The 12,475-nt window shown below is 41.2% G+C and overlaps 1 protein-coding gene across 2 annotated transcripts in view; it reads left to right on the top strand.

The window, feature by feature from the left end:
• The window catches only part of lmx1bb (LIM homeobox transcription factor 1, beta b), a 42,546-nt gene extending 31,357 nt beyond the window's left edge, over window positions 1–11,189 (top strand). The window contains exons 5-11 of one of the 2 annotated variants that reach the window (XR_005098741.1): window positions 3,777–4,009; window positions 6,559–6,737; window positions 7,070–7,147; window positions 7,519–7,585; window positions 8,933–9,094; window positions 10,057–10,431; window positions 10,463–11,189. Coding sequence is in view for 1 of the 2 variants with exons in the window: in XM_037258684.1 (XP_037114579.1) it covers window positions 3,777–4,009; window positions 6,559–6,737; window positions 7,070–7,147; window positions 7,519–7,585; window positions 8,933–9,094; window positions 10,057–10,214 (877 nt within the window). In the remaining variant the exon portion in view is untranslated. Of the gene's footprint in view, window positions 1–3,776; window positions 4,010–6,558; window positions 6,738–7,069; window positions 7,148–7,518; window positions 7,586–8,932; window positions 9,095–10,056 lie in introns of both variants that reach the window. The other variant, XM_037258684.1, reaches the window with a different exon arrangement.
• Window positions 11,190–12,475: the final 1,286 nt, after the last annotated feature.

Below are 12,475 nucleotides of genomic sequence, written 5' to 3' on the forward strand. Positions count from 1 at the left end.
CGTGTTGCTAAATGTAGCATGATCAATTCATCACCCCCCCACCCCTTCTCCCTTAGGCTTCTCAGTACTTTCTTTCATCCTGCCCAGTCCTCCCGATGTTTATCACTGCAGCAGAAGCATTAAATGTAATGTCTGTGGAAGGGAAATCATTGGCAGCATGCGGTGAGAGCTTAAGATGTTGTCACACTTTAAGTTGCCTATAATCTGTTCAAAGGGATAGCGCATAGTTCTCCAGAGTGCCTGTAAAAGGGGAAAGAAGAAGATGCTGAAGTCTCTCAGCTGTACTTGGCCAGCCTGAAGTGTTCATCAGACAAAATAAGTGCTGCTCCCTGTTGTCCTTGTCTTCTATATAATACTTTTTACTCTTGGCTGTGTCTTTTTATATTTCCGAAAAACACCGCTTTACCACCAGTGTGATAATCTGTCAGAGTCGATGAACCCAATCACAGCTAAATTGAGAAAGAACAGACAAGGGATTACAGGTATGTGGACACAGGATTAAAAAGAAGGACGTGATGAGTCCTCTGGGAGAGAGCTCTGTGCTGAGATAGGCCCTTTTTCTTTCATTTATGAGTCCGTCGGGGAGGCCTAGGTAAATATTGACAGCTCTCTGCTTGAGATGCGGCTATTGATCCACAGAGGAGGCGCTCATCCCTTGATCTGTGCGCTCAGGTGTGGGAGGTGGAAAGCGAAAGGCAGGATGGGAATTGTTGATGCTGGTGGTCCTGGCTGCGACAATTGGAGTCATGTTACACAGGCAGCTGCACGTCCACACGGTCAGCCAGTGGTTCATGTAGAGGTTGGAAATGACACCACGCCAGACAAAAAACGACAACCTTTTGGAGCTTGTCACTACCGCTTGCCTTCCTTGCTACTTGACTAACAGCTTGGAAATATACAGAGTGAAAATATACAGCTTGGAAATAGCCAGGAAATAAATATATACCTACACTTTTTCCATCACTAAAAAGAGTTTTTTGCAATAGTATCTCCCGTGTCTTTATTACTAAGAAGATAGCCAAGTGTCTTAGGATAGAATTTCCCAAACCTTTTAAATATATTAGGTATTGCTGTGACATAGACATCCGTCCGTCCATCCATCCATCCATCCATCCATCCATCCATCCATCCATCCATCCATCCATCCATCCATCCATCCATCCATCCATCCAACAATCCATTCTTTGAACCCTTAATCCTCACCAGGGTCAAAGCCAGAGCAAATGTTCTGCCGTCCATGTATTCATTTAACATAAAAAATAATCGGCCAACTAATAAAAAAAATTACCATAGCCATACATCTAGATAGGCTGCTCTGGGCTTCTTTTTTTGAAGCGGGACATCCCAGTATAGATTTTGACTCTTGTAATGTTACCACAGATCTGCTTCTTGTCGACATGAAATCATTTTTTATGTCCTCTGGCCTGCCTCCCGCTGGCACGTTGGCCCAGTGGCCCCGGACCTCAAACCACTAATCAGGTAATGTTGGGGAGGTTGAATGGCGTGCCTCCCCCTGGTCAACCTTCACTGCTCACACAGCGGTGTTGTTTTAAAGAGCATTCTTTAGCAGCTGAACTTGGAAAGGTATTAAAGTGGGATTAGTCTCCTCCACAATCCACTGCTTGTGTCATTCAGGGAGTTTGTGTTCTCCTCTCCCCACTGCCACCTCCCCACTCCTCTTCTGTTTGATTGTGGCGAGCCGCAGGAGTGGGCCTGACTGTGCCTTTCAAAGGAGAGGGGTAGGGTTAAATCCCTAGTCCACTGCTCCCTGCTAATTCTCCTTGTTCCTTAGAGAAGGATTTACTTCTGCTGCCAGATTCTCAAAGGCCCTCTCTGCCCATCCGAAAAGTCGCCGTTGCCTTCCTGTGGAGGTGTGGTTGCCATAGAAGGGGCGTCATGCATGGCTATTCCATCTGAACCCCGCAGAGAATGGGGACCAGGGGCTGAAAACAGGCAGAAAGTCCGGATTAGAGTCGAGGACAAAGCAGGACAGGAAGATTCCAGAAGGGACGAATAGGAATTACAGCAGCAAAAATAATGCAAAGTGACAGAGAGGGGAAATAGAAAAATAATGGCTTACAAGATTAGACTCGGTGCACGGAAGAGAAGAAAGGAACGGGGGCTGAATGAGAATGTTTTCATCTAGATGAGAAGATTTGAGAGAGCGGCTGTAGGTGAATGCAGACTCCTGAACATATCCAAACCGTGCTAACAAGTCATTTCCTCAACTTTTCGCTCTCTTTCTTAGCCTAAGCCGTCAATCATTAGCTAAATATTAGAGCTGGGAACTTGTCTTGAGAGATTCATCACTTCTTTCCACTGATCCCAGCATGTAACACACTAATCCTTCTAAAAATGTGCAACTAGTTCCTGAATATTCAGTTTTGCCAGGGTGAGCTTTTGCTTTTTTTTGTTTTCCCAAATAAAGAAAAAAAAGTGCTTTCTGATTTTTCTTTTATCAAATGGACAAGCCTAGTAGTTTGTTTAGAAGCTACAGTATGTCCACGTTGCCAGTTCACTTAAAAAAGACGGACGCTTGTTTTAGAAACTTGCCAACATTTTTTTCCACTTTTTCCATCGTTGAATAATAATCTTCTTAACTTATTGTAATAAATGGAAGATTATAGGATTTTCTGAACCTTGCTTGGGCTAGATTGCTGCTGTGCGAAGGCTGAAAAGTTAATAACGTTTAAACATGTTCTATACACTCCACAGTTGTGTCAAATGCAGGTGGATTGGACTTGTTGATGTGTAATTAAGGTAACATAAAAAGCTGGTTGCGCTGAGCAATAGTGACGCAATCACCTTCAAAGAGAGCTGCATGCAGTCAACAATAGAAACCACACTTCTTTCCAGCATGCATACAGCTGCCGGGTGCTGCTTGCACACGTGTTAACACAGACAAACACACACACCCTATCAGCACTCAATCAGCACCAAGAACACAATTACCATGACAAAACCCTCTTCTCATATTTACACATTATATTCATCACCATCGCTCATCCCTGCCCCGAAACAGTCCATGATGTTAAATAGTCCTCTCGTTGCCTCCCTGCGTCGCACAATGAAATAGATGCTCACCACAAATAGATAGGCGGCTGCCAGCTGTCTTCCTCACCAGGACAAACAAAGACGCTGCTAATAAATCCAGCTTTACGGCTGGACAACATCAACCACGCTCGACGCCTCCTTGCTTCATTTTTATATGGCTTCTTCTGAACAAACAAGCACAAATTAAATGACTCAAAGTCACCAATGAAACAATCCAAGCATTTTGCTGAATGATCACAAAAGAAGACGGTATTGGACAGACGACCCAAGCGGTGTTGCAGCACGGAGGCATGATGTCAGATTGTTAGATAAAATATGACACTCAGCAGTCAGTAATGAATCATGGACTCTGATATGCTAACTGATGCATCCAACATCAATGGCCATCTAGCTGCAAACATCTCCCAAGAATGTTACATTTAATTTATTTCAACTTCAGTACACAACAAAACTGACCAAGATGATGACCATCTTCAGCTAATTCAGCCTGGCCCAATCCAATTATCAACCCAATCTGCTGGGTCAAAATTAATTAACCCAATGTTGGGTAAAAACAAACCAATCTTCTCCAAATCTACAGCCATGCAGCAAGTAGGTTAGCAATTACCACTAGTCCTTGAACTACATATGGTGATACAATACTTACCTCTGTTATGTTTTTTTTAAACTTTTCTGTAAAACTATAATTTTGGAGAAAAACAAATGCTTTTTTTCATCTATAGGTTGTTTGCAACCAAGTGCAGCGGGTGCATGGAGAAGATTGCCCCGACAGAGTTTGTGATGCGAGCTCTGGAGTGTGTCTACCACCTGAACTGCTTCTGCTGCTGCGTGTGCGACCGCCAGCTGAGAAAAGGCGACGAGTTTGTCCTGAAGGAGGGTCAGCTGCTGTGCAAGGTCGACTATGAGAGGGAGAAGGACTTACTCAGCTCAGTCAGCCCAGATGACTCAGACTCAGGTGAGCCCTGTGCGCCCTTTCACAGCAGAGTGAGAACAGTACTGAGGTGCGACCATCACATGACACCAAGGTGTTGGGTTTTATGCGTGCGGTGCCATTGCAGTGACAGCTAGCTCTGAGGTCCTAACGAGTCAAGTGGTGTTCACATGCTATACACACACACACACACACACACACACTGACTACAATTTTAAGCATACGTGCACATCTTCTACCATCAAGTATAACACACAATCTAATGTGTTATGTTTACTTTTGTACACTGTAAAAATTTGTGTAGACTTTACTCAATAACCATTCTGCAACCATGGTTATGCAACCATTAAGCAGTTGCACAAAATAAAATCAACGTTTTTTTAAGTAGCATTTTATTGTACTTTTTTCATTATAGGTGTAGGTTGTTTTTATTGGTACTTGACATTTACTGGCCAGCAATATGCATTCATTCATCAGAACCGCTTATCCCCACGAGGGTGGCCAGCGTACTGGAGTACGCAACAGTCTTTGGGCAATAGGCAGGGTACACCCTGAACTGGTCGCCAGCCAATTGCAGGGCACACATTGACAAACAACCACTCACAATCACACCAAGACACAATTTGGTGTGGTCAGTCTTTGTTTTTAAGTTGTGGTGTGAAACCGGAGCAGCCGGAGGAAACCCTCACAGAAAACATCCAAACTCCACACAGGAAGGCCGAAGCTGTAATTGATTTCTGCACCTCTGAACAGTCACCATGCTGTCTTGCCAGTGATATTAATGTATTTATCTGATAGCTAGTTATATTTTGAAGTGGTGTCAAACTGCACTGCTGAGAGGTGTTTCAAGTTTTTGGGTTGCCTGCAATATAACATGTTTTAATTCCTTATCTCTAATTAATCCAATTCATCAGCTCTTATACTGGATTGTGCAGGTGTAGCTAAAGATGTGGTCCGTGAGCGTATCGAAAAGATAACAACGAAACCATGATTTATCCTTAAACAGCTGCAATTCGTCAGACATCACTTGCTGTAAAAGCTTACAACAATACTTGATCTGTTGTTTTGGTAGCTTTCTAATTCGAGCAGGGAGCACAAGTTTATGATACAGTAGGAAGTGGATCCAGGACTCAGCCAAGCCCCTCTGTTCTAATAGCTATCCATGCGTGGGTAGGCTGTGGTGCTGGAAAGAATTAAATCACTGTATCATGGTGAGTGACAAAGGGATTTGGGGCCTTTCTGCACAACGCCTGCATCTCCGCTCTTATCGGCTCGAGTGTTCCTCGCCTATAGCCTCCTCACATAATGAGGCAGGTCGCCAAGTCTCACTGTTCACTACCATCTGGCTCACATTTAAACACGCACAAAAGCAGGGAATTTGTCAAATACATCTGTGCCTATGTCAACTTTTGTCAACTTGTGGGAATATTTGCTCTGCCTCATCCTTGTTCGCTCGTGTCCCAGAGTATCGCACAGGCTTTTGTGCATGTCTCCAAATTTCAAGATGGAGAAAATGTTGACATGAACAGAGGTTAACCTTAGTATGTGCTAGACAGAATATATATTTGCAATAGACAAATGTATTTACACATCAGAACCAGACACTAAGAAATCATGTTTGCCTCTCCAAAAAATGTTTTATTCATACTCAGGTTAGATTCGTTCACTTTAAAGGAGTTATATAATGCTAAATCTTAGCTTTTAGCCATGTTAAAATGGTAATACATAAAGAAACGCAAATTTACATATCTGCTCATTCCTCTGCTCTAAACACCAGCCCAGTCCATGAAAACAACTGGGTCCTCACTGTGTGACGTCATTGTGTGAGGAGCGACCCCGTACCGCTCCTGCAGAATAATCACACACCCATTTTCTCAGAGCAGCTGCCCCTGAAACTTAAGTCGACATGCGGCTGTTCTGATGTTAGTGCATCAAATAAAGTCGAAAATGTTTCTGTTTTGGTGCATTGGAAGAGTTTTATTTTTTCTATGTAAATTGGCTTTTAAAATTAATTTAAATTTCACAACAGTGGTACAATGTCATTGCCATTTTCTCCTTCGCAGAGTTTTACTTTTCTTTTTTAGTTTTTTTAATGTAGTTTGCACTTATTTTCTTTTGGTCTAATATCCTGCTCGTGACAATAAAAATATAACTCTAAGTTCGCTCTTTCTTATGCTTCATTGTAGAAGATGCATTCTCCATATGTCCGAGCACTACCTTTGTTAAACTTAACATAGTATTCTTATCAGAGATTGATTCGGTGCAAATCAGCTAAAGCTGAGGGCAATATGTTACAAGTGACACAGTGTCCAGTCTAATGATAAATGGACATACTTCACTGTGCACTCCAAGCGCACGCTGTAGATGTCTGTGAATGCAATCATGCATGTGACAAGTTTTCGTTTGAAACTAATTGATAACCATATTCAAAACACATGCCTGTCCGTTGAATATGCATTTGTGGTGTGTGAATCTTCTGGAAGAGCGAAGAATAAATGTATATTCATCAGTAGCCTGTCACAGACAAAAGGGTGGAGTTAGTTCAAACGTACTGATGATGCAACCTCTTGCAGAAAAAAGTGACGATGAGGAATTGGACATCAAGCCTGAGAAAGGAGGCATGGGAGGCCAGGGAAAAGGGGATGACAGCAAGGATCCCAGGAGACCTAAAAGACCACGGACCATTTTGACTACTCAGCAGAGACGAGCCTTCAAGGCCTCCTTTGAGGTATCCTCAAAACCTTGCAGGAAGGTACGTATGAGGCTGCAATAAATAATGTTGGGAATGCATTTTTGATCACATCAACATTTACTCATTCATTTTGAACATGTTTGGCTTAATATACAGTCAAATAAGCTGCAGTACATTTGAAGTTTCATTTGAACCAATTGAGTTTTGAAGCTGATATAATAAACATATTGCAATAGAAGTGCCTCGAAAGTTTTGACGTGGCCAGCGACAAAAAAAAAAGCTGTATTTCCAAGGTCCCTAAAAAACAAAGCAAATGCTGGAACATCCCTGTTTTATAGCATGATGCTGTATGTTTATACATTGTTCATGGTGCTTCAAATTATTGTCTTCAGGTGAGGGAGACGTTGGCTGCAGAGACTGGGCTCAGTGTTCGGGTGGTCCAGGTGTGGTTCCAGAACCAGAGAGCTAAGGTGGGAGAAACTAGACAATTTGCGTACGTAATGGACAGCCCTTTTCCATCTTGAATTTACAGAAAGAGTCCAGTGAATAAATCACCAAAACTATGTGTGTTAAAGTTATCACTGCATTCCTTTCACGACTGCAAAACGAAAAGAAATATCACTTGAAGTTGCAAATCTAGCACACTGATGCACTAAATGTCTACGCCCTCCCTCAGGCCGATGACTATCTTGTAAAATCCTTTGATTCTTGACAATGAAATGCACTCCGATACAGATTTCATGCAGTTCACGCGAGGGTGAAGAGCCTGAAGCATCCTTTCTAAATTAAAGAGCGCATGTTAGTTTTGGGAGTTCCTCTCAACTTTGACTCTTTCGTTTAGATGAAGAAGTTGGCCAGAAGACAGCAGCAACAACAAGAACAACAGAATTCCCAGAGACTTGGGCAAGGTAGTGACTGAGTACACACAAGGAGCTTTCACTCTCAGCTGCTGCTCTACTTTTATTTCATTCTGCAGTATGACAGAACAGTATGAGTCAACAAGAAAATATCTTTAAAAACAAAGATATCTTCAAGAATCTTCAAAAATCCACAAAAAAACAAAAAAAAATCTTCCTCCTTTAAAAAATATAGAATATTTTGTTATTCTCTTTAATAGTACAAAATCAGCAGCACACTTAAGCGTGTCACTTTAAGTGACACGTTTTGATGATGAAAAAATATACACATATTCACTTTCCACTACATTTTACATTTTAATCATATCCTCGTGGCAAAGATATTACATGCAGGATGTGTTTTACGTGAACATAAAGCCATGATGAGCATATAAAAGAAAAGTACTAGAGTAGCACTAAAATATCATTGAAAGACTGAATCTAAAATGATCTTCCCCTTATGCTTCTTTATTGTTCACAATTAGTTGTACTTCTCTCAAGCAAAAAAATATAACATTAAGTTGTTAAATACACATTTTGCCCAGATTAAAAAATATATAAAATGTGTGAACAAAAACACACCAAAAGTAATTTAAAAGTTATTTTGAAGAGTTTGTGGACAGATAGAATTGTGCAAGCGGTTGGGATTGCCTTGGAAGAAGCCCCCAGAGCTGGGTCTTCATCAGTCACTTTGCTCAGAGCAGTGTTTGTCAAAGGAACTGGCAATAGGACTGTAGCCGAGTGCGTTTCAGGAGGTTTCCAAGGTAATACCAACAAAGGCATGCACGCCAGTTCGCTATTTGGAGCTTGTGGCTACCTCACAAGAACTGCCCTTTTTTTCCCCATTAGTCTTACTTGAACGGCTAAATAAATCCTTACAAAATTCGACACCTTCAATCATCACCTATATAATAAAAATTATCAATACATTTTGTGTTCGCAAAATCTCAATATATGTTTGTGTGTGTGTTTGTCTGTGTGCGTGCGTGTGTTTTGGAATGGATCTTTTTTTTTTCCTGATAATACAAAAGTCCTCTGTTGTGGGTTAATGCCTTATCATATCATATTGTCTGACAGAAAATGACTATCAGTAATTTAGGAAATCATAAAGTAATTACAAATAAATAGAATACTACCCCATGGTTTATACAAAAAATGAAACAATAAAATCAAAGTGTTGTAATGTACAACAATAAGTAATTGGAATTTTAAATTAGAGAAAAAGAATATTCTAATGCGTGCCTTTTCAAAAACACAAGAAATTACATACACAGGTGACTGCATGGAGATTTATCTTCAAACAATCCAACAATTGTTCATTGTGCAAACTTGTCCTCACATGCGCTCACTTTCTTGCAGAAGTAATGTCAAATCGAATGGAGGGGATGATGAGCTCCTTCACACCTCTCCCACCGCCACAGCAGCAGCTGGTTGCCATGGATCAGAATGGCTACAGCACAGACCCATTCCAACAGGGGCTTACCCCCCCACAAATGCCCGGGGACCACATGAACCCATATGGTGAGCATCCAGTAACCCCCGCTTACTTGTCTGCCCCCACCCCCATTGATCAATCTCATAGCTCCCCAGCGTGGAACATATTTTCAAGCCACAGCAACCTGATTTAAGTGCCAGCAGCTTCTCCTCCCACATGAGATAAGATACGCATTTGTGTTTGGGGGATCATGTGGTTTCAAGATCTCTGCCCCCAAGTTTTGAGACATCCCGTTGCTGATGATGTCGGCGGTTAGAAACATGTGCTCGGTCAGTGTGGGAGACTGGGGGTCCTATCTGCCAGCACATCAGGAAGCGAGCGCAACTCGTCGCAGATTTTGCTAAGACATTAAATTGCAAACGAGAGGAGGGGGAAAATATCAGTCAATCAAGTTTTAATCCACAGGATGTTCCTGGAATAACACTTTTCAGAGTGATGTCCTCAACAAAGCCCAGAGGGACCATTTCCTCAAGTTCATAACTTCTTTATAATTTGCCTCCATTTAGTTCTTCTTCAGAGTAAGAACCTAAATCCCCGGTCTCATCACTCTCCTTTGGTTTGGGGAAAAGAACAATATTGGCAAGGCATTAAAAGATATGTCTCAAAACACTGTCCCCATTTTGTGCACTATCATTAAGATCCAGAGTGTAATAAAGTTAACTATTCCCTTTAGAGAAATAACATGTTGAGGTTTTATGAAAGGCGTAAACAGTTGCTATTAGCCAGATCTTTTAGGAGGAAGCCCCTTGTTTACATGCGCCCTCACAGAGCACAATTGTCCCAGCGAGGGCCGCAAAAAGTGAGCTTTGATGATATCTGAGGAAACAGTTTTCACAATTGTGATGACACAAAAACACAATTCCTCAAAGTGACAATTAGTAATTTTAATTTCCCAACGCTACCATCAGTCGCAAGATTACAGTGATTTGTGCATTTGTTGCTTTTTATCCCTCTGCTTCTGACAGATTTGGTTCTTTAATCCACACAGGTAACGATTCTGCATTCCACGACATCGACAGTGACACGTCGTTAACCAGCCTAAGTGACTGCTTCATGGCATCATCAGAAGTCAACTCCATGCAGGCCCGTGTGGGGAATCCAATCGACCGCCTGTACTCCATGCAAAACTCCTATTTTGCTTCATGAAACGACAAAGAAAGGATGAGGGGGAAAAAACAGCACAGAACAAACTGCGCATCTCTACCTAAAGCCTGCCGTTCGGGAGTTGGTAGACAAGCACGGATACGACAGAAGAAAACGCCTGCTTTGGCTTGCTCCCCGTTATGCGTGGACGCTTACTCCAAGATTGCAAAACCACTTGTAGGACAGTGAAGAAAACAAGACTTGTTAATTGTTAGAAACCGTTCAGTAGGATCGCTCATCCCTAACAGGAGATCCATATTACTCTTTCCTTGGTTCACGAGTAGATATTAATGCCGCTGATACACTCCCAAACCAAATAACAGCGTGAATTTATACAGTGCATGATCAGTTGTGAACAAAACATTTCGAATTCATCCCCCTCGGTTAAGATGTGGTGTTTGGATTGTTTCTTCTTAACACGACATGGTTTACCGCTAGCATTTTGATCACTATGGATAGGTACTAGATATTGTGTTAATAGTAAATAGGTGCAGCATGTCTGCGAGCGTGACTGTACATTTGTGTGTTTGAGAGTTTGTGGAGAGAAAGAAGCGTTTAGACGACTAAGAAAAAAAAGGTGGAGAATATGGTGAACTAGTAAGATCAGTGAAATGTAAATAGTTTTCCGAGGCAAATTGGATGTGCATGTTAAAAATGGAAAGCATTCTATTTATTTAACTATAACAGGCTCTTGAAGGTACATATTAAAAATGAAAAGCTTTATTTAAAAAGGAGAACTTTTTTTGAGCAATTAGTGAGTTCACAAGTTTCACAATTTATCTGTGTGCCATTTTAATATGAAGATTAACCCTTTTCCCAAGCCGAGCTGTAAATGAGCAATGTGCTATTTATTTCGTACAGACCATACACTCTTTGTTGTCATTGTCATATGTGCATTCTCAAAATGTTAAAGTTGCTAATTGACCAAAGTTGACTGGTTTGATGAATAAACAATGTCTTTCTCCTGATCACATTGAACCAATGGCCTTATTCAGAGTACTGAATTTAAAACATTAAATAACAATAACGTGACAAATATTTATTCAGTTTCATAATTGCGACAGGAAGGGTGAAATGGGGTAGTCATGCACAAATCCTTGTCAACAGCTCAGATTTCAAAACTGACAGCAGGCTTATACGTTTCACTCTGTTAGAGGCCAGACAAGGACATTGGTTTCTTGTTTATGATAAACCTTAATCCATGTGCTGCAATGTGGACATTGTAAACAGAAACACAAGTGAGACAAGTGAACCATCGCTGTTGATTTTCAGGAAACCGATTGAAAAAGAGCAGTTTTCCAAAGAATGAGTTAAAATCATATTTGACAAAGAAGAAAATAGTGTATGCGGACTATAATAGGCTATATACAGTATGTTGTATGAAGACATTTTTTTCATGGTTGCACAGGTGATTTCCAAAAAGATTGTAACATGAACATTACAGCCTACCATTCATAACTTCCATCCATCCATTATCAAAATCACTTATCCTCCAATTGTTACAAATTGCTAGTTCAATTAAAAATGCAAAAAACAACAAAGTATCATAAGTTCAGTTACAAACTGATTAAAATTCATGATAATAAACAGAATTCTAAGAACGCGTGGTACAGATAATATAGTCAATGGCTGTGGCCACTGGACGGGCTTGGATTACTTCAACGCATGTACATACAGTGATAGATGGCAACACCATAGGTGGCAGCATTGAAATCATAATAAACAAACAAACCAACATTTTGAGTTGGTTAGCGTGCAAGGAGTGGCTGTAGCCCTATAACACTGGAGCGTAAACCTCGCCCAGGTCCCGAGGCTTCGTATGGCGGCTGGTTGCAAGAGCCAGCTGGGTGTGCTTTCATCTTTCATCTCCGTGACAGTTTGTCACTACAGTCATGATTTCTTCCACCCTCAATCAGCATTGTCACATGAACACACAGATTCCGAAAACTCTCCAATAATATTTTTTGTTGTTTTGCAAGACTATGCTCTCACTGTGAAAGCGACACCCTGAGAAAGGGAGCTAGTGATGTTCAAAGTTTTGAAACATTCCAGCACTCAATCTCCACTATCAAGATGACACCCAGGTTTCAAAATCTCCTCACATGTAACACCTCAAGGTGAGGGATCCCCAGAGGCAAAATGCTGTGACATTTGGAGCCATCTTTGTCAGTGGTGGAAAATATTAGAAATATAGGAAATATTTATAGACAATACAGATAGACTATGTCTTTCAGCTGGCCTAGGAACGCCTTGGGATCCCCCAG

This window comes from Syngnathus acus, chromosome 9 (genome assembly GCF_901709675.1).
Source record: "Syngnathus acus chromosome 9, fSynAcu1.2, whole genome shotgun sequence".
In the NCBI taxonomy this organism is placed as follows: Eukaryota; Metazoa; Chordata; class Actinopteri; order Syngnathiformes; family Syngnathidae; genus Syngnathus; species Syngnathus acus.